At 38.2% G+C, this 26,438-nt stretch overlaps 1 protein-coding gene across 1 annotated transcript; it reads left to right on the forward strand.

The window, feature by feature from the left end:
- Positions 1-632: 632 nt before the first annotated feature.
- Positions 633-26,017, forward strand: LOC131773181 (clathrin heavy chain 1-like). Its single transcript, XM_059089170.2, has 32 exons — positions 633-674; positions 2,596-2,803; positions 3,343-3,492; positions 3,827-3,945; positions 5,534-5,695; positions 6,309-6,422; positions 8,030-8,203; positions 9,489-9,686; positions 10,296-10,496; positions 11,014-11,106; positions 11,994-12,179; positions 12,403-12,540; positions 13,050-13,142; positions 13,579-13,650; positions 14,462-14,642; positions 14,992-15,062; positions 15,181-15,273; positions 15,621-15,746; positions 16,440-16,705; positions 17,116-17,227; positions 17,964-18,086; positions 18,293-18,438; positions 19,815-19,998; positions 20,495-20,687; positions 21,244-21,401; positions 21,505-21,669; positions 22,042-22,317; positions 23,115-23,396; positions 23,695-23,976; positions 24,155-24,376; positions 25,025-25,100; positions 25,567-26,017. Exons 1-32 carry the CDS (start codon positions 633-635, stop codon positions 25,695-25,697), a joined length of 5,037 nt encoding a protein of 1,678 aa, XP_058945153.1. The 3' UTR covers positions 25,698-26,017.
- Positions 26,018-26,438: the final 421 nt, after the last annotated feature.

Consider the following 26,438-nt stretch of genomic DNA (forward strand, 5'->3'; position numbering starts at 1 on the left):
CGTGACAATACTATTCCCATCACTCATTTCGCAACAGGTAAGTTTCCGTCATGAAGTCTTCCCATGAGTCATTGCAAAGAGTGAATTATGTTCATGGTTCCTGATATTTGTCCCAGTGAATACTTGTGAAACTTTTTTCAGTAGCAATTCTTCAACTGCGCGAACCGTCCTTTCTTACTCTCTAGTCTGAGCTACAGAGGACGGTTCAAGACTTTATATCACGCACACAGACAAGCCTCTAAACAATTAAAATCAAATTTTATTCTTGACAAAGCATTATGTGTGTGTCATGAGGCAAAAATCGTTCAACCAAGATTAAAAATAAATTAGAAAGTGGGGATCAAAATCAAATTAAAAATTTTTCAGCAGTTCAAACTTAAGGAACAAATGCAGACTGAACACGTGACCATGGCGCCATTTTTCTCACGTGGTCACACTACCTCCTCACAAGCCTCGTTCCAATAACAACCACAACCGGGCTGCCAACGAGTCCTCCATGTTCGGCTGTACCAAGCACTGACTAGGAACTCGATTTCTACGTTTTTCTCTCTCTGTACGGGTGCCTTCTGGCCCCTTCGAATAGACAGACTTCTCTTGCTCGACGTTTAGTGACAGGAAAAATTAAGAGGAAAATGGCGCAGCTATTGCCGATTAGGTTTCAAGAACATCTTCAGGTTAGTCAGCGAGTTTGATCTATGCAATATATGTAGTATTCTTTCGCTCTTTTGAGCGCTTGGTTCTGTCACACGCTGTTTACATCGAATAGCAATGAAGCTTTCTACCTTAATGCAATTATTATGTTATTTTTGTTTATGCCAGTATGGAAGCTACATACTAAAATGCCATTGATTGCCTTTGGCTTGGGGTAAATGTTCATAGGGAGCTTTCGTGTCGGAAACAGGAACAAGTTCTTTGCATGTGCATTTACGGCTACTCTGCCATGAATTGTTGGAATGAAACTTTTTTGGTATATTTTCTATCTTCTTCAACCTTTTGTTTCGCTGCGTGGTAAATTTGTGGATAATTTGAGAGATCTTGTCACCTCAAAGTTCTTTGAAAGTGGGTATGTCCCGTACTCTGATTACCCATCTGATGAGTTTACGATCTTTATGTCAGCCGTCTCGGCTCCAAGTTAACCCTTAAAGCGTGATAAACTACGCGTTATTTGTGGCGTTTATCGTTTGAATAGCACCAAAATGTGGATCAGTGCGGAAGCAGTATTCTTATCTTTGCCAAATAGCCGCTTACAAGGTCTTCGTTCGCTGGAGTATTCTAAAGATCGACCAAATATCGCCGTGTCACTAACCTGAATGTAGAATGGAAATTTACTAAATTACGTTCTTTCAACGAAGTACTGCGTTCAAATTTTACATTATCAAGGTAAAAAACCTATTATTAAAAGTTTGTACGATTTTATGAGGAAAATGTGGTTAAATTGCATGAACATACACATATATTCGCTACGCGGTCGATTGAAACAAATGTGTTCTGGAACTTGTCCATTCAAATAATTGCTTGTAGAAAATTCTAAGTTTGTAACCAAAAACTAGATAACATTAATCTTAAGTTGTAATTCAAGAAGGCCTGTGCCATTCAAAGTTTCTACTTCCTGTTAATTCAAGCGGCGCACAAACATTTCGAAGTAAACCATAATTTAGAAGAAAATGTACATCATACTGAAAGCTAAAGGATACTCTTTAATGCCAAGCGACCAGAATTTGCTTGATAGTGTCCTAAAAACACCAATGCGTTTGCCTTTAATTGGTTTTGTGTGACATATTTATATGTTTATTTTTAATGTTTAGTAAACGTTTCTTGTTCCAATTTTTGTTTGGGGGCATTCAAATTTTTTATTCTCAGCTGTAACTAAAGTATTAAAATCCTTCATGTCTTGCTTCACTTGTGCTGTCAGGCAAATCACATGGTGACCGGTGATACATATAGTTAACACAATTCATGTCCAAATACTCAGAATCAAGGAGAAATTTGACTTCTGTTGAAACTTTACGAATTTCAGTGAAATCCAAGAGCTGTAGTGATATCCATTCCTACATGTGTTGTCTTTTATTGTAATGAAAAGAAGTTCTAATATGCTGCAAATCATTTATCTTCTATAGCTGTGTATGTGATTGATTTCTCATTAATTAATTTAAGGATATATAATCGTTTACTTGCTTGAAGTGTTTTTTCTTCGTCTATGTTTTGTGTTTGTTGAGGAATAAGGATGAATATAGAATTTTGAAAAGTGAAACATGAAGCACAACCAAAATGGAGACATTAAATGTAGATTTTGATATTGAAAAAAAAAGCTGATATAAGTGTGCGGTTTATTTTTGCTATTTAGGTCCAATATAATGCAGCCTCTTGTGTTAATTTTGTATACTGTAGGTAGATACATTTTAAAAAAAAATGCAATTTCTTTTGTGACATTTGTTTGCCTTCATAGTTTGCAGAAGGATGTTTTTCTACATAGCATGAAGTTTGTTTATTTCTTATAGGGTTACTGTGAAAGGTTACATTTTGTTTGACGGATTCTCCATAATGTTGTACCTTTTCTTTAGCAGTTGTCACTAAAAATCTTTATTCAATTTTCAGCTGCAAAGTGTTGGCATCAATGCTGCTAACATCGGCTTCTCCACCCTCACCATGGAGTCCGATAAATTTATTTGTGTGAGGGAAAAGGTTGGAGAAACAGCCCAAGTAGTTATTATTGACCTAGGTGATGCAAACAATCCAACAAGGAGACCAATTTCTGCTGACTCTGCTATTATGAATCCCAAATCAAAAGTTATTGCTCTAAAAGGTAGGAACATAAAGTATATTCTTAGAGAAAAGTTAGCTGTTGATGTTATTTAGTTTAGAATAGCAAAGGGAGGGTCCTGATCCTGTGTCACCTATGGATTTGAGAAAAATGCACCTGCCAGGTGTACTTTTAAAACAGTCTTTCACATGTCATTAAATAAATGTAAAACTGGAAACTTTAAATCTCACCTTACCTTGCCCATCTGTAAAAATTCATGCACCCCATATTGACTTAGGGCTTAATCACATCTTATGTATAAACCTTTTGCAACCTTCTTAGTTGGCTTTCCCCTTTTTTGCTTTTTACTTAAAATTATTTCATACATGTCCAAGACTCTTGTTTTTTTTATTTTGTGTCCATTTCTGGCAGGAAGAACACTTCAGATCTTTAACATTGAGATGAAGAGTACGGCGTAATCATCTCTCATGTATAAACCTTTTGCAACCTTCTTGGTTGGCTTTTCCCTTCTTATGTTTTTCTTGAAATTATTTCTTACATCTTCAAGACTCTTGTTTTCTTTATTTTGTGTCCATTTCTAGCGGGAAGAACACTTCAGATCTTTAACATTGAGATGAAGAGTAAAATGAAAGCGCATACCATGGTGGAAGATGTCACTTTCTGGAAGTGGATCAATGTTAATACTCTTGCTCTTGTCACCGAGACCACTGTCTACCATTGGTCCATGGAAGGTAACCAGTAATATTTACTTCTACAGTTACACTTATTTTCAGGGAACACTATCCTTTTCAGGCTTACTTACAGGGACTGTCACACCATTTGATTGAATAATTTATCCTTACAGATATCAATGATTGATTGATTTATGAGTCATTACTCCTGTTGTAAGATGTTTTTTTAAGTTAACAAAGAATACTAGTTTTATCTTGGTATGCATTTGTGGTATACGGTTTGTTGCTTATTTTTTGTTCTAAATGTTAAGTCAATAATTTATAAATTTCTTAGCTGTAATAAAAAAATCTGACATAATATTTAATAATTATATGGTACTTAATTCCCCATCAGGTGATTCTCAACCTTACAAGATGTTTGACCGTCATTCTAGTCTTGCTGGATGTCAGATAATTAATTACAGAACAAACCAAGATGCCACATGGCTGCTTCTAATTGGCATTTCAGCACAGGTACACACTAAAAAGCAAAGAGCATATCAGTCATTATGCTATTTGTGAAACACAATCTTCCTAATTTATAACACTGTTTGTCTGCTTTTTTGTGTGCTGGCTCTTGAGGCAAAATAGAAAATGTTTGTTTAGTTTGTTTAATTTGATCGTTTCATTGACATTAAGTTCATGTAAAATTATTTTCTAGATTTCCAATTTATTTTGACAAAGTAGCTCAGATTTTCACAATTCAATGTAATTAAATGATAATGGACTTACCGTATTTCTTCACCTATAAGCTGAGCGATTTTTCAGTATTTGACACAAAAGTTTGAAAATTTTTTCACAAGAAACGGGGTTCGGCTTATAGCCGAGGGTTTGGGATTCAAAACAATTACAAATTTAATGTTAATGCAAAATGACCGTAAATTTCATGACTGCAGCGCTCTTTACGTGATGTGCTTTTAAATTGACATGATAACAACGTATTTCTGACCACCAATCAGATTCTTTGCTTCCCACGCATTGAAAGACGATCTCACTCAACTCGGCAAAAACTCTCCTCATCGCACATTACTAATAAAATATTTGGTCTCTACTGTGAAAGTCACTCCATCACTTGCTCGTCTAGTTCGGGACACTTGGGAGTGAAACAGCCTATTTTTGCTCGTTTTGCCAAAATCTTAAGCTTGCCAGAAAGAATAGTCACCTAGTCTCGTCTCCAGCGTTGCACCATGGACTCGCTAAGTCCATAATCTCGAGCAATTTCCGAGCTGTTTTCTACAGCTTCGGCTTCCGCTATAACTTTTATCCTGAAAGCTATATTATACAAAAAGCGGCGTGCTACTGGCATGATGAAAAAAATAACAATGACGAAAGCGATACTCCATTGAAATGTTTGTCAGGCTACAGTAACTGTTGTCTTTCTGCAGTCGCGTAGTAGTATTTACATCTTCACTGATTCGCCTTTTTTTCTTTTGGGTTTATTCTCATTCATTAGCTTTTGTGTTCATTGATCCATTTCCCAATTTTTTCCGTGAGATTCGCACACTCAAATGGCCGGTTATAATCAAGAATTTCGCTCTCGGCTTATAGCCGATGGTTTTGCTTTTTCTTTTGGATAATACGAGTCTGTTGGAAGGTCTCTAACTTTTAGGGTCTCGGCTCATAGTCGAGGTCGGCTTATAGGTGAAGAAATACAGTAGTTATTAATTATTATTTATTTTCAACAGAGTGATGAATAGGTATTGAAGGTGTATAGATATTTTTAAGTTGGTTAGGTAGTTCCATGGGCTGGGGCCTGTGAAATTTAAGATGACAGTATGATTCAGAAACATTTTATCCTCTCTTTGAAAGGAAAGGTCATCAAGATTCTTTGATTTGATTTTCTGACTAAAGTCTATTTTCTGTCATAATTTTGGAGGGTCTATCTAGTACAATGTCCTCAATTAAAATAGTGACCACAGTTTGGAATTGTCTACCACTTAAAAATGTCTAGGAGCCAAGTGGCTACATGAAAAAGAGTCAATTTTAAATCTTGGTTTTCTTTATCCTACCATAGTCAGAATGCAACTTGCTATTTCATGTTGATGTTTCTCTTTTCTTCTAGCAAAACCGAGTTGTTGGTGCAATGCAACTGTACTCAACAGAGCGAAAGGTTAGTCAGCCAATTGAGGGCCATGCTGCAGCTTTCATGCAGTTCAAAATGGAAGGCAATGCCCAGGAATCTACTCTGTTCACCTTTGCTGTAAGAGGAGCCCAGGGAGGGAAGGTAAGAGATCTAAATAGAAATCATATTGTCAATACAGCTAGGCCCTCATGATGAATATGACATCACCATCTTTCAATTGATGGCACAACTTGTGCATGAAACTTCCCATTTCTCTCTGAAGGGCTTATGGTAAAATTTTTGGTACCCTGTACAAGGTATCTTACATGAATTTTGATTTGAAGCAGTTAGTAAAAGAACAGACATCACTATAGAAAAGCAGCATGGCTAAGTGGCCATGGCATTGAACTTGTAATATGGCATTCTTTGGTTCAAGTCCTCCAATCTGATACTTGCCATATTTGTCCAAATTGGCTTCTAGTTTAGCTCCTTAGCCACACTCTGTCAATTGCTGACTGGATGGCTTCCAATTTTAGATATTTTACTGTGCCAGCTAATAAAAACATTTACAGAGTCATGTCGTGCAGCAAAGAAATGTTCATTTTGTGTAAGGTGGTTTAAAATGTGATAAATCAGCAAGATGTTTGCGTAGTCTTGCAAAAACATAAGCACCTGAAAAATTGTGTAAGGACACAAACATTGAAAATTGAAAATCAAGATCTACCAGCTTTATACCTTGACAGGTTCTTAAGCTTGTCTTTAATCTTACCAACAGTTGCATGTCATTGAAGTCGGAACCCCACCAACAGGAAACCAGCCATTTGTCAAGAAGGCAGTTGAAGTACTTTTTCCCCCAGAGGCTCAGAATGACTTTCCTGTTGCCATGCAGGTAAATTGGAGGTCAAGTTTGCAACATAGACTAAGCTAATCATGTGAATTACAAGGCTGTGCTCTAACGGCGCCCGGTCGCCTGAGGCGACTAACATTTGGCCTTGGGCGACTGAAAATATTTTCTTGGTCACCCGGCCGGGTGACTGGCTGGTGTTGGTTTCTTGATTTACAGTCAAAAAAAAAAAAGAAAATGTTGTTCAATTGGGCGCGCGTTGATATTCAAAGGTCGTTCCACGTGAATTTACGTGTAACATAATCATCGACTTTGATCGTGACAAGCTGCACAGTTTTCGATTTTAACCGCTTTTCCAAATAGTATTATAATTTTTCCTTTAAATTAGGATGGCTCGTTAGTTAGTTTTTGAAAAGCAATTGTTACTTCTGCTCTGACAGGCGTAAAGTACGGTCGACGATTAATAAATCGCTAAATGAACACGGGAGTCGTTCTTTTAAAAGAAAATGTTGTTCCATCGGGCGCGTGTTGATGTTCAAAGGTTGTTCCATGTGAATTCACATGTAGCATAATCCTTGACTTTGAACTTGACTAGCTGCACTGTTTTCGATTTTAATGGCTTTTCCAATAGCATTAAAATTTTTCCTTTAAATTGGGATGGCTCATCAGCTAGTTTTTCAAAAGAAATTGTTACTTCTGCTCTGATAGGCGTAAAGTACGGTCGGCGATTAATAAATTGCTGAATAAACACGGGAGTCGCTCTTCTATGCTAATTTAATATTTTAGCCGGCTTTTTACTGCCGTGTCTGCGAGGCAAAAACATAACTTAAGATTGTTTTTCCAGTAAAACACGATGTATAAAAAAGAAAAGATACGTTTTTTTTTGTGATTGTTTTAGAAACAGGTGTAAACTCTATAAGTCCCGCATTGTCCTTGGTGTAGTGACAAGTTATTACGTATCATGCACTAAAAATAAAACCAACCGAATCAGAAGCAGTGCGAATTAAATAATTATTTGACTATAAGTGACGATAGGTTTTCAGGAGGTCAAAGGATACGATGTTTCATGAACATAAAAACAATAAATAAATGCACATAGTTCTATTTGACTCGTTACGAAAACAGTTTGTTTAATTTTTAATAATTAACTGACTGATTTATTAATTTGGGCGACCAACTAGGAGGCCCGGGCACCTCAGCTAAAATGTTTGGGAGCCCGAAGGGCTCCCCGAAATTTTGATTTGGGCGACCATCTTTTAGGCCTGGGCACCCAAGCTAAAACGCTTGGGAGCCCAAAGGGCTCCCTGAAATTTTCCTTTGAGCACAGCCTTGGAATTGGCTTCTGTAGAGAGCTTGTGAAGCTGATGTTTCAAGCTTTAACCCTTCTACAGAGCAAAGGAAGGGCTAATGCTTGAAATGTCAACTCAAGAATCTCTTTATAGTGGCCTGTTTGCTTTATCAATTCAGGGACTAAAACAAAAATATCTTGTAATATCTGCCACCAATGCAGCACCACAGTTTCTTAAGGAACTTACTCCTTTTGACAACTGATTTGGCACAAGTGTTACTGTAAGTTTATGGCGGTGAGAAGGAGGAATTGTTTTGTCAGATCTTGGGAATTAAACAATGAAACTTCTGGATGGTTTTTTCAGGTGAGCCAGAAACATGGCATTGTTTTCCTTATCACCAAGTATGGATACATCCATCTGTATGATGTAGAAAGTGGATCCTGTATTTATATGAACCGAATCAGTGGAGATACAATCTTTGTGACAGCACCTCATGAACCTACTGATGGTATCATTGGTGTCAACAGAAAGGGACAGGTAACTTTTAAGTAGCTTTTTAGTTTCTTTGTGTAGTACAGATTTTATGATTGGTTTGTTCCAGTGTTTTTGCTTTAGGAATTACATTATGGTAGTTTAGGTACTGTATTTCTTCACCCATAAGCCAAATGATTTTTTCAGTATTTGACACAAAAGTTTGGGAGATTTTTCATGAAAAACAGAGTTCAGCTTATAGCCAAGTGTTTGAGACTCGAAAACAAGTACAATTGCAAATTTATAGTTAATGCAAAATGACCATAAATTCCATGACTGCAGTGCTCTTTATGTGACATGTTTAAAAAATGTTATGACAAAAACCTATTTCTGACCACCAATCAGATTCTTTACTTCCCACGCATTGAAAGACAATCTCACTCAACTCAGCAAAGGTCTTCTCATTTCACATTACGAATGAAATATGTGGTCTCTCTGCTGTGAAAACCACTCCATCACTTGCTTGACTAGTTTGGGATACTTGGGAGTAAACTGCCTATTTTTGCACGTATTTCAGACATCTTAAGCTTACCAGAAAGAATAGTTGCCTGGTCTCTTCTCCAGCATTGCACCATGGACTCACTAAGTCCATAATCTCAAGCAATTTCTGAGTTGTTTTCTACAGCTTCAGCTTCCACAATAACATTTATCTTCACTGAAAGCCATAGTATATGAAAAGCAGCATGCTTTTGGCATGATGAGAAAAATAACAGCGACGAAAGAGATACTTGATTGAAATGTTTGTCAGGTTACAGTAACTGAGAGTTTCTGCAGTTGCATAGTAGTATTTACATCTTCACTGATTCAATTTTTTTCTTTTGTGTTTATTGTTAGTAATTCATTAGCTTTTGTGTTCAGTGAGCCATTTCCCAACGTTTTTTGTTAGGTTCGCTCACTCAAATGACCAGTTACAATCAAGAATTTTGCCTTTTTTTTTTTGACAACACAAGTCTGTTAGAAGGTCTCTAACTTTTAGGGTCTTGGCTTATAGCTGAGATCGGCTTATAAGTGAAGAAATACGGTAATTTAAGTGATGTTTCACCAGAAGTTAGGACTCTTAGTCCTAGTCCTATTTTCAGTATTTTACTTTATAGTACCATATAATTATACCTTTTGAGATGTAAACATTATTATTTACCTTATAGGGCCCTAATTGATACCAGTGTCATTACACTGACAGGGTTATCCTATATAAATATTGTTGTTGTTGTTGTTGTTGTTGTTGTTATTATGTAGCTCTTTCCCATTTGAGCTTTAAATTTATGTTTATCCTCAAATTGTTCCAATTAAGGTATTGTCAGTAAGTGTTGAGGAGGACAACATCATTCCATACATCACCAATGTGCTACAGAATCCTGATCTAGCTCTTCGTCTGGCTGTAAGGAACAATTTGGCAGGAGCTGAGGAACTTTTTGTCAGAAAGTTCAACACCTTATTCAGTGGCATGCAATATGCTGAAGCTGCAAAAGTTGCTGCTAATGCACCAAAGGTAAGCATCAGAGAAGAGACACTTGAAGAAGTAACCATGTTAACAAGATTTCACCCAAATGTTTTACAAAATGCTTAAGAATAAAACTTTTGAGTCTTGAGAATTGAAAGCCTCAAACATTCCTCTTGATTTGACTATGAGTGTTATGTATGGATGTAAGCTTAAAATCCATACCCAAAGCTTCAAATGAGGATTGATGTTAAAAAAAAAACAAAAAAACAGAACAAAACAAAAAGAAGAAGACATCAAGTAAAGTGTAAATTTGTGTTTGGCTGTGAGTGTGTGCTAGATAATGGTGACAAAGATTGTGACGATTTTAATTATGAAGTTGACAAGGACAAGAACAATGATAATCAGGGAAATAAAAGTAATCTTTAAAAATCGCCTCTTCTCTTAGTGTGTGTTGATACTCCATTTTGGAGTTGAAATTGGGTAGGAATTAATGTATTAAAACTAGGGCACCATGATATCTTTGGTTGGTTGGTGTATCCACAAAGATGACAATAACATTTCTAAAGAGAAATTGCATTACACTGTACGTAGAGAAAATTACAAAGTTATCTTTACCTTGACTCAAATACCTTCTTCAAAACTTTTATCTATAATTAGGGTGTGCTGAGAACACCACAGACAATTCAGAGGTTTCAGCAAGTCCCATCTCAACAAGGTCAAACATCACCTTTGCTGCAGTATTTCGGCATTTTGTTAGACCAAGGTAAACTCAACAAGTTTGAATCACTGGAGCTGTGCAAGCCTGTGTTACAGCAAGGCAGGAAGCAGCTTCTAGAGAAGTGGCTGAAAGAAGAAAAGGTAAAGAGCAAACTTTTTGTGAGGTCAGGAAAGCTCTCACTTGCCAAACAAAGGTCTGGTCCAAAGGCTCTCTTGCAAAATAAGTTTTATTTGCGCAATACTAACCTACCTCATTTTAAAGCTAAGACTTTGTGGAAGTGGCTTATTGGCCATTGGCATTGAAACTGTGACTTGTGAATGTTATCACATTCGTGAGTGTTTGTTTATTTTTTAACCAAGTCCATGTCATTCAAATCCTAGATTCAATGTTTCATGTCAGGTTCACAGTGTCAATCAATTGACCTGTTGTGTAGGACTCACTTGCAGTTATTTCACAAGTGAAAACTTATTGGCCTCTATGATGATTACTTTAACACCATCTTTCGATTGATGATGTAATAGTCAATGAAACAAATTTTTTTAAACTGAGAGGCTGATAGTCTTCTGCTTATTGGATACCTCATTCTCAATCCTTTAACGTAGATGGGCACTCGTAACACAATCAGTTGGTAATATTTGTGGTTGTTTCCCTTGACAGCTGGAATGCAGTGAAGAGCTTGGTGATCTGGTGAAGCAGGTTGATCCCACTTTGGCCTTGTCAGTGTATCTCAGGGCAAATGTACCCAGCAAGGTAATTTTCTTAGCAGATAATTCACAAAAGTATTATAACAACTAATTCATGACACTCACACAGCATATTAGTCAACTTCGTTATTAACTTTACTCCCTGCCATTCTGCACCTTTCTGCAATCACTTTGTGCTTGCTTGACTGGGCTAAACTGGTTTTCTAGGCATTGCTTTTGTCACACAGATGGTACGCTAACTCTCTGTTTCTGTTCTAAGAGTATCATTTTATTTTAAACTGTGACCTTTGCTTCCTTCTTGAAAGGTTCATGTAGCCAATAATAGGTGGTTGTGAGAATGAGTGATAGTAAAAAATTCAAATATTGTAACAATTTTGATGCACACTCAACAGTTTTGGTATGCTTTGCTGATGAGTTGAATGACTCTCCTAGCCTCTCATCAAATATGCATGCAGTCACCTTGTCCTAAGGGAGCTGATCCTACCGTAAACTTCACATCCCTTTAAGTTTAATAAGTTTGGAGTGTTTTCCATCCTTGCGAACAATTTTCAGTCTTTCTATGAAAATAGAACATTACCTCATATATTGAAGTGAAAATTGTAGACACTGCAAATAAAAAAATCAAATCATGTAATATGGACGATGGGACATTATTAATGGAGTACAGCTGCTTAACCCTTCAACTCCCAGATCAAATTTGTAACTCTCCTTACTGTCATTCATACTATTCTTATTCTGTTAATTCAGAGAATTTAATATTGGATTAACTATTTATCCCCAAATTGTTTTTTTTTTTATTCTCATTACTTATCTGGTTGGTATTGTTTTGATATTGTAAGGAGAGATTCTGTTTTGGTCACTCGTGGGAGAGGGTTAAGTCAACATACCATCTCTCTTACCATATAGGGTTTTTAAACCTAATGATTTTTCCAGGTGATCCAATGCTTCGCTGAAACTGGTCAGTTCCAAAAGATAGTTTTATATGCCAAGAAGGTTGGCTATACTCCAGATTACATCTTCCTTCTTCGGAATGTGATGAGAGTCAATCCAGAAACAGGCAGTCAGTTTGCTTCAATGCTTGTCCAGGAAGAAGGAGAAGCACTCGCAGATCTCAGTCAGGTCAGTAGTAAACAATTTACATGTATGAAAAGCACCAAGAACTTTGAAAAGGGAGAGGTACCAGAAGCACTTGTTGATAAGCCTCACTATTTTCCCCAAACTTTTCATAACAAATCAGGTTTGGGACTGGTTTGGGAGAACATCTGGACAACATGCTCCATATTCATTCCTCTGTCATCACTCCTAACATTCTCTTTTCAAACTGTTCTTTTGCAATTTTCAGATTGTAGATGTATTTATGGAAACAAACCAAGTTCAGGCATGTACTTCTTTCCTTCTGGATGCCCTTAAGAACAACAGACCAACCGAAGATCATCTGCAGACCAGGCTGCTTGAAATGAACCTCCTTACAGCTCCCCAGGTCAGTGTTGTGTCATGGCAAATACATGTACTATGTGCCCAGTTCTTTCTTTCCTTCTTTTTTTTTTTTTTTTTTTTTTTTTAATTTATTTTTTTTTTCAAGTTGTCTGGTCAGAAGTTGGTAGAAGCAACCAACTATTATTTGGAAGGCAGGTGGTTCACTCCTTAATGAAGCCTGAATTTTTCAAACAACCTTTTCAAAAGAATTCTAATTGCAGTTAACCCTAAAACTCCTAAAATCTGATTGAAAATTCTCTCCTCTAGCTATTTCACATTTCTTTGCAAATTAATTATGGACATATTTTTATATATAAGTAACAACTTTCTCTTATAAGGCTGAGTGTTCTTATTACCTTTTTTGCTGCATAATGTATGGAGTTAAATGGAGATGTAACATGTTAATCACTTCCTGGGAGCTAAAAGGTTAACCTGTGAGTAAAACTGCATCCCTTGTTAGAAACCGTTGTCTAATTTACAGGTTACTGAGTGTGGTTAAAATGCTTTCCTTAGGTTGCAGATGCAATTCTTGGCAATCAAATGTTCACTCATTATGATAGGGCTCATATTGCCCAGCTGTGTGAAAATGCTGGACTTTTGCAGAGGGTAAGAGTTATTTACTTGCAAACAAGCTAAGGCATCGTCTTAAGATTTGTGATCAACCTATGAGATGTATGCAGTTGTTAGGATAGGCATTACTATCACAATGATGTTCAGTAGAAGGAATGAAAAGGGAAAAAACCCTATGTGACTTCAGATAGACTGCTATACTCTCCTTTCTTATTTTTTCACATTACCTTTTGAAACAAAGGGAAAAGTAGATGTTGCATAAGAAGTCATTAAGGGCTTTACTCCACACAACTTACAAGAAAGAGGAAGAGATTGTTTTTCTAATAAAATACTTTGAACATGACATTCAAAGTATGGGCAAAATTTCATTAAATAGCTATATTGGTGGAAATGTTGATCCCAGTAACTGTTCATTTGTGCACAAGTTTGAGCACATTTTTTATATTATTTTATATTTGTATCTGTTACACAGGCCTTGGAACATTATACTGATATATTTGACATAAAGAGGGCCATTGTGCACACTCACCTACTAAATCCAGAGGTAATACGTTATCCTATATTCTATGGGATAAGTTTCTTAATGTTTCTGCATTTTTATCTTTTGTCTTCCCTAATTGTTTCTGAGAGATGAACTGGCATAGTGGTTAGTGCACTGGACTCAAAAAGGAAAAGTCTGTGTTCTAGTCCATTAGTCTCATCCCTTTGTAGAAGTTAAGGTTCTTGAAGATCAGACCGTCTCCAGCAGCTTAGCCATGATTTATTTAAGTGCATTTTTAAGGTGAAACAACAATATATATGCACTGCCAGCACATGACACAAGTTCACTAAAATGACAATGACCCAGTTTTGGCTTACACCCAGACTGTTCTATCATGCATTGTGTGTTCTGTCTCATGCAAATTAGGCATGCTGAGGGCAGCATGCCTAATTTGCATGAGACAGAACACACAATGCGTGATAGGACAGTCTGGGTGTAAGCCAAAACTGGGTCATTGTGTTGAGTTCTCAGACAATAAACTTAACTCTCGATTTCAAAGTGTCTTTTAAGCTTTAGGTTAACACAGTGGTACCCAGTGGTAATAACACTGTTCCTGTTACCCAAACCAGTAATAGGTTATTATTTTGCTCTGACAAAAGGCTAACACTCGAAATTTCAGGTTTGAAACTCATTATTGTGGCCAATTTACATTATCAACTTAATAGTACTAAATCACCCTGTTATACTCTCCCACCAAGGCAGCACCACAGTTTCTTTATAAACTTACCCACAATATAAGTTGCGACAGCAGTCTTCAGGCTAGTTCACCTTTTCTTTTAAATTTTTGTAATGGAAATCTTTTTTTCACTTGCAGTGGCTAGTCAACTACTTTGGTTCCTTGTCTGTGGAAGATTCCTTGGAATGCCTACGTGCCATGCTCACACATAACATTCGACAAAACTTACAGATCTGTGTTCAAGTGGCAACCAAGTACCATGAACAACTCAGCACCACTGCTCTGATTGAGCTGTTTGAATCCTTCAAGAGTTTTGAAGGTACATAGCGTTTTGGCTGTATCTTTTAGCAGAAATTTATCCATGACAATGAAGAAAGATTTTAATCATTCACCCCTAAGATCTAAAAATCAGTTCTCCATGATACCTAGACTCCTGCTGGATCTGCCATTGGACAGGAGTCCCATTGAGAATCTGAACTCCATCCCATCCAATTTGTCAATTTGATGCTCACTGACTGAGACACAACTACTTGCCCGTGGGTTTAGACCTTGGTGGGCTAATTGTTTTGGGTTAATCTGTTTTTACCCTTGTTTGCTCAAAGTGAATGCATAGGAATTTGCATGATACAGAGTTCATCTCTAACATAAGTGTTTTTTACACCTCACAGGTCTGTTCTACTTCTTGGGATCTATTGTAAACTTCAGTCAGGAAGCAGATGTCCATTTTAAGTACATCCAGGTGAAGTGAAACTAAAACAGCCAACAACAGTTCATTCTATTCCCAATTTTTGGTCCAGGTTAAATTTTCAAATGCCTTACAGTTAACTTATCATCCAATCTTGTCTTTTTTGTGGCAGGCTGCTTGCAAGACCGGTCAGGTTAAAGAAGTTGAACGTATTTGTAGAGAAAGCAACTGTTATGATCCAGAAAGAGTTAAAAACTTTCTCAAGGTAATATTACATGCCGTTAGTCTTAAAATAGTTTGCCATGTTTTTAATTGGTCACACAGCTAGCTATTTAGTTAGTTCTCTTCATGCACACAACAATATCTTTATCAAAGAATGCCATCGATTTCTGTCAGTGGCCATTTGGTCACACAGCAAATCGTAGCTTTATTTCAAATTGTTCATGGACCAGCAGCATGTAATTCTCTTATATTGCACTGTTGAGTCAACTTGCATCAATGGTGTTTTCTGGTAGCTTTATTTCAAATTGTTCATGAACCAGCAGCAAGTAATTCTCTTGTATTGCACTGCTGAGTCAACTTGCATCAATGGTGTTTTCTTTTCCTTTTTAGGAAGCCAAGCTGACTGACCAGTTGCCTCTGATCATAGTCTGCGATAGATTTGACTTTGTCCATGACTTGGTTTTGTACTTATACCGTAACAACCTTCAGAAATACATTGAGATCTATGTGCAGAAGGTACGTATTTAGTATTTTTCAACGTTACAAGCAGGTTTGTTTTGCACACTTTGCAAGAAATGATCAGTGTGTGTGCTTTGATTAAATTTTGTCTTTGGTTAAATGTTCTTTTCTTTGGGTATGGTTGTGTGTGATGATAAACTGGAAACAGAGAAAATTAGAGTTTTGAACTACTGGTAAAGTTGAACCACAACATACACATTCTTTCTTTGTGTGTATTTTGTTGAAACTGGCAACTTAATTACATGGTAATATACAGGCACTACAAAGCTTAACTCCTTTTGATGTCTTCCATTCACCTAAAATCCAAATTTTGATTAATTTCCCCAACTCACTGACCATTGTTATTGAGAGTACTATAAACTTCTGAGCAATTTTTTACTCATAAAGAGGAGTGCTGTTGATCAGGCTGGAGGAGATGTTGCGATTTGGTTGGACCTTAAAAGGTCTGAAGGAAATAAGATTTAACCTTTTGATCCTCGAGAGTAACAAGCATCTGATTTCTCTGTACAATATCTCTACTGAATCAAACTTTAGGACCACAAGAATAAAGGAAATGGTCGCCAACTTAAGAAGCCCTTGATTATTGAACAAATTCTCCTTGTCTGCACCTCAGGAAATGTGTAGATAACTGTATGGGGAATATGCATACTGGTGTTACAGTATAAAAGCTTAATTCAATTTTTTTGTTAGGTGAATCCCTCGCGTCTTCCTGTGGTAGTAGGAGGTTTGTTGGATGTGGACTGCTCAGAGGACATCATTAAAAGTCTCATGATGGCTGTACGTGGTCAATTCTCAACTGATGAGCTCGTCGAAGAGGTGGAGAAAAGAAATCGCCTTAAGCTTCTGTTACCTTGGCTGGAAGCAAAGATCCATGATGGAACTGAAGAACCAGCCACTCATAATGCACTGGCCAAGATTTATATTGATGCTAACAACAATCCTGAAAGATTCCTTAGGTTGGTAAAATAGCGGTTGAAAATTATTATGGTATCCACTTAAATGATGATACAAAACTTCCTAGGTGGAGGAAAAGATGTGAGATTAGTATTGAGCCAAGTAGAACTCATTTCGAGTGAGTGTTGTGAAATCAAAACCAAAGTCATTCCAGCGACCAGTCTACCCTGAAGAGCCAATAAGAACTCAAAGTTAGAGCAAGTAATTGCGGGCAATCAAGTCGTTTTGCATGTGATTGGTTGAGAGAGTGGCATGAGTTTTCTGGACCAATCACAGAGCAAAGTAAAGCTCTAATACTGATACGTGACATTTTGTAGCTTTGTTTCTGTTACAACTTCATTGTGCAAGTTAGCTCCTTAGGACCTCACATAGTGTGGTCAAATTCTTACTAGTAGTGATGTTGATTTTTCAGAGAGAACCCTTACTATGACAGCAAAGTAGTTGGTAAATACTGCGAAAAAAGGGACCCACACTTGGCCTGTATAGCTTATGAACGAGGGCAGTGTGATGCTGAGCTAATTAAGGTACAAACATTTTATTTTCATTGATGTGAGCAATGGCAGTTCCTGAGTCTTTTCATCCTCCTTTCCTGATGAGTTCAAAAGTGCCCAATTCATAACATTTTGCCGCTAGCCTAAGTTAAGTAAGTAGTATATAATAAGTTTAGCTGTACACACAATGAATGAGTTGCCAGTAATGGGATCCTTGTGTTTGCGCAAAGATTTCTGGGATCGCCACGGGGCAAACATTGCAAGTTGCTAGAAGGAAATGTATGGCGAAAGGTCGGTTTGACGTCCAAATAAACGATTTTGGAGGTAGATCATTGCATTTTCTTTAATTTGAATGGTTCTTACCTTTGATCTTTTGGATGACTGATGCATAGAAGACATCATTCTTAACAGCTGATGTAAAAGTGATAGATATCATGTTGCCGTGGGTCTATTCAGTAGTACATCAGAGAATATGTCAAAATGTGGTAAGAAAATCAGTGACACACTCGGCAGCGCCTCCTATGCCAATTTTTTGTTGTTCAAAAATTATTATTTTTCATGAATGTCATCTGTGATGTACTTGTTAAATTTATGCCATCCTCTATACCCTAATGAAACAAGCCCATAACATATACCACATTGCTTGTCACTTATTTACACACTGACAGTTCGGCAGCTTGTCCATGAAAGTGGTTAAAGTAGGCACTTTTGAGCCACAATGTCTTTTTTAAATCAGTTGATCTAACAGTACAATTCGCATTTTGTCAAGGTTTGTAACGAGAACTCGCTATTCAAGAGTCTGGCAAGATACCTTGTGCGACGAAGGGACCCAGAACTCTGGGCAGAAGTACTTCAAGAATCAAACCAGTTCCGTAGACAGCTTATTGATCAGGTCAGTAGAATGATAATGCGTGTTTTCCTATGGTTTGGTGGTGGTTTCAAGTTGCAAACGCTTTATTGCACCAAAGCAGAGAGCCAGTTACAGAATTTCGAGCTATTTTAAATTGAATGTCACAAATAATCTGAGACTGCAGGATAGAAATCTCGAGTTTATAATCTAAATTTTGATCATTTTCCCTGTTGATTATGTTGATAAAGGTTGTGCAGACAGCTCTGTCCGAGACCCAAGATCCCGAGGATGTGTCATGCACGGTGAAAGCGTTCATGACTGCAGATTTACCCAATGAACTTATCGAGCTGCTAGAAAAGATTGTGTTGGATAACTCCGTCTTTAGTGACCATAGGTGAGTGACCAAGACATTCCTTACAATATCAATACATTATAAAGCAGATAAGTGATGAGAATGAAGACAAACATCAATCAGGAAATTATTAGTTGATTCTCAGAACGGACATCATAAGAATTGTATGGCAGATTTTTAGGATAATTTACGAATGAGATCTTGGAAGTGTAAGGGTTATACAAACAGAGTGCTAAAGATACACTCTGATAGACAGTTCCCGTAGTGGCAGCTGGAGCTTAAAACCCAAAGTTACTAATCAAAACAGGAAATTTATACCAGGAGCCAAATAAGCGTCCGTTGTTTACTGTGATGAAAAAGATACGTTTATCGCCCCCCAAGTCATACAACCATCTCAAAACATGGATAAGTTTAACCTACATTTCCACTGTAATTCGGTTTTATCGACTCAGTTGATATTCATGATGTAGATGAGCCACCTTAAAAGCTAAAGTTAGGAGCGGCAGCCCTTCGTCATTCGCTCTGATGAAGGGCTCACGCTCGAAACGTCAGCTTTTAAACTCTTTTCTGTGGCTAATTTACTTTAGCAACTCTGTCGACCAAACTTTATTATCTCGTTATACCAACACCAACGCAGCACGGCAGTTTCGTAACTCGTCTTTCCTTTCACCAATATATCACAAATAATGAGTTGCATTATTTTGAAATGTTTGCTGCACTGCGTTGAACCATGTACTCTCTTTTTACGAGGACTGTTTTTATCGCTTTCCTCATCTTGAAGTTAAGTTTGGTTTCCATTGTGAAGAAGGGTCTAAATTAGAAGTATTTTGTGTTAACAATGAACAGCTGATCTGATGTGCTGTTAAAGAGAAACAAATCACTATATGTCGTAATTTTGAAAAAAAAAAAACAGGTGGACTTCTGAATAACATCGGAAGGTCGAGAAACCGAAAAATCATATATTTTTTTTTTAGTCGTGTTACAAGCTAGCAATAATCAATGAAATTCCGGAAGTGTCCCCAGATTGCATAGGGTTTCGTTCACTAAGCTGCATGTTTGGCCTAGAAATCGCTACTCTTCTGATCTATTGTTTACCAAAATTTGAGTAAATCGCTCAAGGTAACTAAAGCTATCCCTTGTGAGGGCCTTGTACCCTTGCTCTATCCTCAGTTCTCATTGGCTCCTTGATATATATTCTTTGTTCTGATTGGCTGCTTTGATAACGTTCATTTACAGAACAGCTACATTCGTACACTCGATCTAAATGCGAGTACAATTTCATTTTGATTCATTGGTTTCGTATAGCCTCGACCCTTTCCTTAGGGTGATTTTGAAGCACAGTCGATGATTGGTCTAGGTGGATAGGGTACGATGGCTGACAATGTATTAAGGGTGTTTCTCTTCGTCTAATGTTGCAGAAATCTACAGAACCTGCTGATTTTGACAGCGATCAAGGCCGATCGCACGCGTGTCATGGAATACATCACTCGCCTCGACAATTACGATGCGCCCGATATCGCCAGTATCGCCATTGGTAGTGAACTGTATGAGGAAGCCTTTGCCATTTTTAAGAAGTTTGATGTCAACACCTCTGCTATCCAGGTATAACGGTCGCTCATTACTTTCTGTTATTTTTCCTTAGCAACTCCAAGGGCTTGCGTCACGGCGTATGCTTATAAAATTTAGTTTCGAGTGCGTGTTTTCAATCCGTGATAATCTAGTCCATCCTCAGCCATCATTGTTCGTTCCTGGTTTATGTCGTTTTTTGTTTTTTCCTATTTCACCAAACTTATATTTTGTAGTCATTTACAATCCATGTAAATGTACTCCATCCTTTGCCATTCTCTTTCCTACCTGGTTTACAATTGCCTCTATACAGTAAATTGAATAAACCCGGGGTAACGTGTGATAGTGTAGTCTGATCATCCGGGTGAGTTTCGCTCTGAGAAGGACTGTTTCCGGTAGTGGGGACTAACTTTTCGAGCACCTGAGCGGAAGTCATCATCAAACTCAAGTGATGCAATTCATTAATGATTTTCAAACCTGAGGAGTACATTGATAATTGTAATGGACTTTTTGTTATTCTGCTGTTCTATAGGTTCTGATAGAAAATGTGCAAAATTTGGACCGTGCGTACGAGTTTGCGGAACGATGCAATGAGGCCGCAGTATGGAGTCTTTTAGCCAAAGCTCAGCTGCAGAAGAACATGGTCAAAGAAGCTATTGATTCATTTATTAAAGCCGATGATCCATCTGCTTATACTGAAGTCGTCGAGGCCGCCAACAGAGAAGGTACTGCCTAATTTTACTCTCAGTGGTGAGAGTAATCACTGACTTATCACATAGCGTTTTCCTTGAAAACTTAGCCCATGACAGTTTCTAGTCACTCAATACCCCGACCAGTAAGGCATCGTTTTAAGTTGTTGAAGTAGCTTACAACAAAGATATGATATGTTATATGACAAGCTCGATTCTACACGCTGTTCTTACCCCATTTTGTCGCCATCTGTGATCAATTTTTAAACAGAGGCAGGGCAACATGGAATATATTTGTTGATTTGTTTGCTTCACTTCGGACTGGGATTGGTTTGGAAGAACTTGCGCTGCCCTTTCGACGTATCAGGCACCAAGCTATACCATGCGTGACCTGGTCACTCCTGTTTTTCCAGGGCTTCAGACAATTTAATTGGGTTTTACTTTCATTGCTTATTAGCTGTACGTATAGAACCTTTTTATGGAGGTAGAAAGGATCGTGATCGGCTTTGAAACCTTGGTCAGTGACTGACTAGTTCTTCTAGCATACCAGGTGCACTAAATCAACTGTCTGTTCGTTTTCTTGTATTCTCAGGAAACTTCGAAGATGTCGTGCGCTTCCTGCAGATGGCTCAGAAGAAGTCCAGAGATTCATTTGTAGAAACAGAACTGATTTTTGCCTTCGCTAAAACTAATCGCCTCGCGGAGCTCGAAGAATTTATATCCGGACCAAACCACGCACAAATTCAGCAGGTACGTGTAGTAGGAATCATTACTCTTTGTGTTTTGCTATTGTTACTTGGTCTCTAATTTGGCGGTATGATTTGATGGTAATAGTTCCCCTCTATTCTTGCAGGTCGGCGACCGATGCTTTGACGAGAAAATGTTCGACGCTGCCAAACTTCTGTATAACAACGTGTCGAATTTTGCCAAATTAGCTTCCACTTTAGTTCACTTAGGAGAATACCAGGCAGCTGTCGACGGCGCCAGGAAGGCAAACAGCACAAAGACATGGAAAGAGGTGGGTAAAACGTTTTATAGTTTCTTTTCAAAACTTCAATTTAGTAGTAATCGTCTAATATGGGGAGTTTGTTCTTGAGTGTCTAAAACTATCCAGTATTGTAGTGGTTTATCCTTTCTTCCCTCTGTGATTGGTTAGAAAACTCGCCACCACCCTCTCAACCAATCATAGTGGGATCAATTTCAGTTCGTTATCTTCCCATTTCTCTAGTAATTTTAGTTGCATAGACTTTGAATTCTTAGCATTCACTGCTGAAATTCAGTTCTTTGCTAGGAGTAATTTTTTGGTTTTCAGAAATTCTAACTTTTAGTTGGTTTCGCAACGTTGTTTTGATCCATCATTGTGAATGTTAATGTCATCCTTTATCTGCAGGTTTGTTTCGCATGTGTTGAGGGAGAAGAATTCCGTTTGGCCCAAATGTGTGGACTTCACATCGTGGTGCATGCAGATGAATTAGAAGAATTAATCAATTTCTACCAGAATCAAGGCTACTTTGAAGAGCTCATATCCCTGATGGAGGCCGCGTTGGGCCTGGAGCGAGCACATATGGGCATGTTTACAGAGTTGGCGATCTTGTATTCAAAGTACAAACCCACCAAGATGAGGGAACATCTGGAACTCTTTTGGTCTAGGGTTAATATTCCTAAGGTGAGTGCTTAAGATTTCGTATCTTTGTTACTGTCAGTGAGTCATCCCTATCTCTTCTTCTCAGCTTTTGAAGACGTTGGACTTCATTGTGTCATGGCTTCTGTTACGGTCTTCCGCCACATTTACGCCTCATTGATTGCTTTATTTTGAAACAATCCGTTTCCGTGAATAGTAGACATAAACAACAACTGACTCTTGATTTCTTTCGAGTAATTTTGAACAGTTTTGAGCTTTTTTTTTTTTCTATTTTTTTCCTTTGTGTTACATTGTTTTAATCCCCAGAGTCGTTTATAGACGTGTTCCTTATCAAGTAGTCGTAACCTGATATGTTTGTTCAGCCCGTTCATCGCGTTTATGTTAAACTTGTTGTTTATACCCTTGGCATGAAAAGATGCTGAAATTCTCTTGGGAACAAAGGAGTGGAATTTGAAGGAGGCTACTTTTATTTGAGAAAAGTTAAAACGAGGTTATTGCATTTGTTTTACTAATATGGTGTCGAGGGAACCTAGGGGTGGTTTGCAGGGTCATTGCCATTTGTTTTTTGCTTGGTTTACTTGCTTTGCTTTGCTTGCTTTGCTTTCCTGGCGTTCTCCCTTCCTCCCTCAACCTTCTCTTTCGGATAAGTATTCATTCCATACACAGTTTAGTCCTTGTTCTGTTAACACTTTCCTAGAGATGAGCCTTGGCTCGATTACCATGGTGTCCCTCTCGCTACGTTTCGGTATCTACCCCCCCCCCCCCTCCCTTCATAACTGTGGACGAAGTGTTTAACACAATCATTTGCATTTTGTTGGCAGGTTCTCCGCGCAGCTGAGCAAGCTCATCTGTGGTCAGAGCTTGTGTTCTTGTACGAGAAATACGAAGAATACGACAATGCAGTACAAACCATGATGACTCACCCAACAGTAGCCTGGAAAGAGGCTCTTTTCAAAGATGTCATTTGTAAAGTTGCTAACATTGAGTTGTACTACAAGTCGTTGCAGTTCTACTTGGATTTCAGGCCGATGTTGATTAATGATCTCCTAATGGTACTCACCCCACGCATGGACCACACCCGTGCCGTGAATTTCTTCAAGAAGGTACGTGAAACAAGTCATTTTCCGACGCTCGGTGATTTTACTCTGCCAAAACCTGGACCAATTGATTCCGGTAATCGTAAAAACAAAATTTTTGTCCGTTCATGTAATGAGCTAGTAAACTTGGTAAAGAAACTTGCAGTGTGTCTGCTTGCAAGTGAAACATGAATGTCTAATCAACTGGAACGAATGTGGATATTTTTTCAAGACGGGTTAATTGGGAACCTTGAATAAACAACTTAAATTTTTTAAGCGACTTTTTCCTTGACCCTTGTTTTATTTCTGGTTTTTTTATTTCCAGGTAAATCATTTGCCACTCGTCAAACCGTACTTACGATCGGTGCAAAGTCACAACAACAAGGCTATAAACGAGGCTCTGAATGATCTGCTCATTGAAGAAGAAGACTACAATGGCCTTCGCGCTTCAATCGATGCCTTCGACAACTTCGATAACATTGCGTTGGCCCAGCGACTTGAAAAACACGAGCTGATCGAGTTCCGCCGCATTGCAGCCTATCTTTACAAGGGCAACAACCGCTGGCAACAGTCAGTGGAACTGTGTAAGAGGGACAAGCTTTACAAGGTGTGTTGAATTATCAATTACTACAAATGTCTATCTAACTTTTGGTAATTTTGTCAGTTTTGTTTCTGACAAGTTTTCCAAGCGAGAAACACGACCTCAGAAGCAGGTTTAGATTGTACCTATTTCGTGCATATGTTAGGAACGTTGCTAATGTTGAGTCGTCTCTATGGTTTGCTAGGACGCCATGTTGTACGCTGCCGAATCCCGAAACAACGCCACAGCAGAAGATCTTATCCACTGGTTCCTGGAAATTGGAAACAACGAGTGCTTCGCAGCCTGCCTGTTCATGTGCTACGATCTCCTCAGTCCTGATGTTGTTCTAGAGTTGGCCTGGAGACACAATCTTATCGACTTTGCAATGCCCTATATGGTGCAGGTTTTTAAGGAATATATAGACAAGGTATGTGGGCTCCAGTGAGGCAAATTTTAAAACTGTCGTTACATTCCTAAGTTGATAGACACGCCATTATGTCATGGCTAGTGCAATGAACTCCTTTCTCAAGCCTCAAGCGGATGATTTTGTTTTGTCGCTAAGTAGAGCACTAAGCTTTGCTCACAATTAAGGTCTGTCATCTATCTGTGATCATTTGTAATATTGAGGAAGAAAAAAGTGGTTCACATGGCACAGTCAGGTGTGACACTGATGTTCTGAGCACATTTTGGCATTTTCTGTGATCTATTATTGTACAGACCCTTGGCAACATGGAATCTATTTGTGTTCAGTGATGACAAAAGAAAAATGTTGTTAATGATGACGTCATCTATGCATCTGTGCTCCAATAGATCGTAAATAAGAACTAATGAAAACCCATGTATCGTATCATGATATACATGATTATGCAAAGCACTGACACTGGCAAGGAGAAACTGATCAGATGCTCGTTTTGAACGAACTGAAGTGGACTGGTCTTCTTCATCAGAGCAGCACCAATCAGAGCTGGTCACTTTATTGCAAGGAGCTCCAGTACCAAGGGCCTCCTGGTTTCTGTGTAGAATTAACATTAGTCTGGAAATTTGTGAACTGATTTCCATTTTGTTGCCTCGACAGGTGAACAAGCTAGCCGTTTCTGAAGCTGAGCGAAAAGATCAAGAGGAGAGCAAGCAGGATCAGCCAATCGTTTTCGGTGGGTTACCAGTCTTTTTTGTTTTTTCTTCTGAGGCATTATAATGCTGTGCTCTCAGTTGATTCGTTAGGTGCCTGGACGCTTTTGCCCCAGATATCTTGAATACTTGGCTCTTAACCCTTCAACTCCCGTGAGTGACCGAAACAGAATTTTTTCCTGACTATCTCTACAATATCACGCAGACAAGCGATGAGAATAAAGAAAAATACCAATTACGGGATTACTAATTGATATGATACCAAATTCTCTAAACTAACATAATGAGAATCATTTAGCAGATAGTAAGGAGAATTACTAATGAGATCTTGGGAGTGAAAGGGTTAAAAGGATTTCATAAAGCAAAGTTATCTAAGGCACCGAAAGACAACTGAGGTTTCCTGTGGCACCTGGAACCTACTAGAACACAGGCCCTCGTCGGGTCATATACACAAAACTTGTATTGATTTGTGTTCTGCCATCCTTACAGGTGCTGACCAGTTAATGATCACAGCAGGCCCAAGTATGGTTCCCAATATGCCTCCTGGTGTAGTACCAGGCATGCCGCCCCAACAGTATCCCGGAGGGTATCAGATGCCCCCAGGGCCGGGTTATATGTGACAAGAGAATTTCAAAGAAAATTAGTAACGAACATGAATAGCTAGGCCTTATATTTCAATGGCTTTTTTTTTATATTCTAGTCTGGCTTAGGGCTTACTATGTAACTTAAAATTGTGAATTCATCTAAGACTGAAAACTGAGCAGCCATTCAGTTGTCGCCGTATTAAGGAGTAAATTGTAGAATTAGTATATGGTGAAGTGATTGCCCTTATACTTTTAATTGACTTCCGCTATAGAGTTTGTTTGGTTTGAATTTGATCTACTCCTAGCATGCCAAACCTACGTATGTATGTATGGGTAATAAAACACCATTCATTTCATTATCAGTGGTTTCTTTATTAGGGAGATTGAGTTCAACTTTCTTCAGTGCTTCACAGACATTTTTGTGGGAAACGTGTCGACCTATTGATTGTTACGCTAAAACTCCGGTCGATCCGGGTTCGAGACACATTGGCCCGTTTCCCGAAGGTTCCAGTTACTAAACGGGCTCGTAAAGCTGTTCGGTTCTTTTTTATCCAAGATGGGGGTTTCAAACCTATTGAAAATTATGCAACTAGACTACCAGCTAGAGAATAAAATGGTCTGGTTAGGGCGACAAAAACCTGCCTATTTTTTCATAAAATTTTGATTTTAAAATATGGCTTCGGGCTCGTTAACTTACCGGGATTTTCGAAAAACAAACCCCAGCTGGCTGGGTAAATGTGTCGTGTTCTTTGGCAAAACACTTCATCCTTCACGAAA

Source organism: Pocillopora verrucosa, chromosome 2, assembly GCF_036669915.1.
Source record: "Pocillopora verrucosa isolate sample1 chromosome 2, ASM3666991v2, whole genome shotgun sequence".
Taxonomy (NCBI): Eukaryota; Metazoa; Cnidaria; class Anthozoa; order Scleractinia; family Pocilloporidae; genus Pocillopora; species Pocillopora verrucosa.

Coding starts and splice junctions, on each gene's coding strand:
- LOC131773181 (XM_059089170.2), top strand. CDS start 633: ATGGCGCAGCTATTGCCGATTAGGTTTCAAGAACATCTTCAG. Junction 10,497..11,013: donor AGTGGCTGAAAGAAGAAAAG/GTAAAGAGCAAA, acceptor TTCCCTTGACAG/CTGGAATGCAGTGAAGAGCT. Junction 23,397..23,694: donor CCGTGAATTTCTTCAAGAAG/GTACGTGAAACA, acceptor TTTTATTTCCAG/GTAAATCATTTGCCACTCGT.